At 47.7% G+C, this 2,337-nt stretch overlaps 1 protein-coding gene across 1 annotated transcript; it reads right to left on the reverse strand.

Annotated features, from left to right (window-relative positions):
* Positions 1-774: 774 nt before the first annotated feature.
* On the reverse strand, positions 775-1,722 carry LOC128091888 (olfactory receptor 14C36-like). Its single transcript, XM_052705293.1, has one exon. The coding sequence runs from the start codon at positions 1,714-1,716 to the stop codon at positions 775-777; it is 942 nt and encodes a 313-aa protein (XP_052561253.1). The 5' UTR covers positions 1,717-1,722.
* Positions 1,723-2,337: the final 615 nt, after the last annotated feature.

Genomic DNA, 2,337 nt, shown 5'->3' on the forward strand with positions numbered 1-2,337 from the left:
ACATTTCTCACAGTATCTAGGCATAAGATAGGCTCGCTACTGCTATGAAGATCTGTTTTGAAGCTTGCTTGTTTTCTAGCCAATTTACTGTTAGTGGAAATGCCTTGAATACATGTGTTGGACTCTAAAAACCTTGATGGGAAAATAAAGGAGAGTTTTTGCACAAGAACCCTGTGTCATTTTGCTAGCCTGTGACAAGCAGCCCTTGTCTTATGGTGGTGGCAGCAGCGAGACAAACTCTGACACATTGGTGCATATGGCCTGTTCCTGCCTGCCACCTCACTGCCAGTGGATGCCACTGGATGCCCTGTAGAGACAACAGGACTGCTGTCAATTCATATGAGACCCGAGGGCTACCAGGAGTGTAGAGGTACAATAGGAAGGCATGGAAGTGGAAAGAGAGCAGCACTCAAAAGACCTCATCTTGCCCTTGCCCATCACCGTGGCCCCAGCAAAGCAGCAGCCCTGACTTGAAGGCAGTGAGGTGCAGAAGCCCACTGAGTAGTGAGGGGCAGCCTCCAAGGAAATTTGGGCTGCTGCTCCATTTGGCAGCTGGGCCCTTGGCCCCTGAATCCCTCCTGCGTGAGGGGGTTTCTCTTCCAGCTCTGGAGGAGAAGGGAAGAAAAGTGAGCTGAGAGAAATAAATGTCTGCTGTCCTCTTCATTGCATTTATGCACTGGAAGATAACTATATTAACATAATTAAGATAACTATATTTAAAAAGTAATGCAAGTTTTAAGAAATGACAAACATTACATGTAACAAAATGCTGTTCTAATATTTCCTGCTACAGTTGGGAATTTCCCAAAGTTTCCTCAGGGCATCCCTGAGCTTCTGGTTCCTCACACCATAGATAAATGGATTCACCGTGGGAGTTACCACCGAGTACAGAAATGACACCACCAGGTCCAGAGATGGGGAAGAAAGGGAGTGTGGCTTCAGGTAGGCAAACAAGAGAGTGCTGAGAAACAGGGAGACCACAGACATGTGAGGGAAGCATGTGGAGAAGGCTTTGTGCCGTTCCTGCTCAGAGGGCATCCTCAGCACGGCCCTGAAGATCTGCACATAGGACATAACAATGAACACAAAACAACCAAAGATTAAACAAACACTAAAATAGATATTCACAGTTTCCCTGAGGAAGTCTGATTTTGAGCAGGAGAGTTTGAGGATCTGGGCTATTTCACAGAAGAACTGGTCAATGGCATTGTGTTGGCAAAGTGGTATTGAAAAGGTACTGGCAGTGTGCAGGAGGGAATAGAGAAGCCCAGTGCCCCAGGCAGCTGCTGCCATGGTGGCACAAGCTCTGCTGTCCATCAAGGTCCCGTAGTGCAGGGGCTTGCAGATGGCAACGTAGCGGTCATAGGACATGATGGTGAGAATGCAATACTCTGCACAAAAGAAGAATAATAAAAAGAAGACCTGAGCAGCACATCCAGCGTAGGAGATGTGCCTGGTGTCCCAGAGGGCATTGGCCATGGCTTTGGGGAGAGTGGTGGAGATGCAGCCCAGGTCGAGGAGGGCGAGGTTGAGCAGGAAGAAGTACATGGGGGTGTGCAGGCGGTGGTGGCAGGCTACGGCTGTGCTGATGAGGCCGTTGCCCAGGAGGGCAGCCAGGTAGATGCCCAGCAAGAGCCAGAAGTGCAGGAGCTGCAGCTGCCGCGTGTCTGCCAACGCCAGGAGGAGGAACTGGCTGATGGAGCTGCTGTTGGGCATCTGCAGTTCCTGCTGGCCCTGGAGTCCTGTGCAGAGTGCAGGAGATAATGACAGAAGTCAAGATAACTTGCAGAGAACCTCCTCCTGCTATACTTTGAATTTTTTTGTTTCCTGTTTAAAATGTTTATTTAACTCCATGACGGGAGTTTATTTTCATGAGCTTCACAATTCCTTAAGGATTTGCAATATATGTGGCTCTTACTTCGCTCTCTTTTTCCAAATCATATCCCAGGCTGCTAGATATTTTCCTCATAGGAGCTGTTTCCAGAAATCTCATCTTTACCCTGTCTGCACTCAGAGACCTCACCCCTAATCTGTGCACCTAAATTTCTGCTGGAGAAAGCTGCCTGGTTGCAGGAAAAGTGCATTACTCATGTCTGCAAAAAATGATGATAATTTCAGCTGGTGCTCTCCTTTGGGAGCAAAGAGGCTGAAAGCATTTAAGGAGATTGCACACATAACAGCAGATAGAGAAATTCAATTCAGGATTCTCTGAGATGTGTTCTTATTTCAAAGATCCTTTATGCCTCCAACTTTTCCACTTTCCCTACAAAAAAGAAAAGGAAAATTCCTGCCTTGTCACTCCTCTCGCAAAGTGCACCTGGAAACACTCTGGCATGC

Source organism: Tympanuchus pallidicinctus, unplaced genomic scaffold (genome assembly GCF_026119805.1).
Source record: "Tympanuchus pallidicinctus isolate F22 unplaced genomic scaffold, pur_lepc_1.0 scaffold54, whole genome shotgun sequence".
Lineage (NCBI taxonomy): Eukaryota > Metazoa > Chordata > Aves > Galliformes > Phasianidae > Tympanuchus > Tympanuchus pallidicinctus.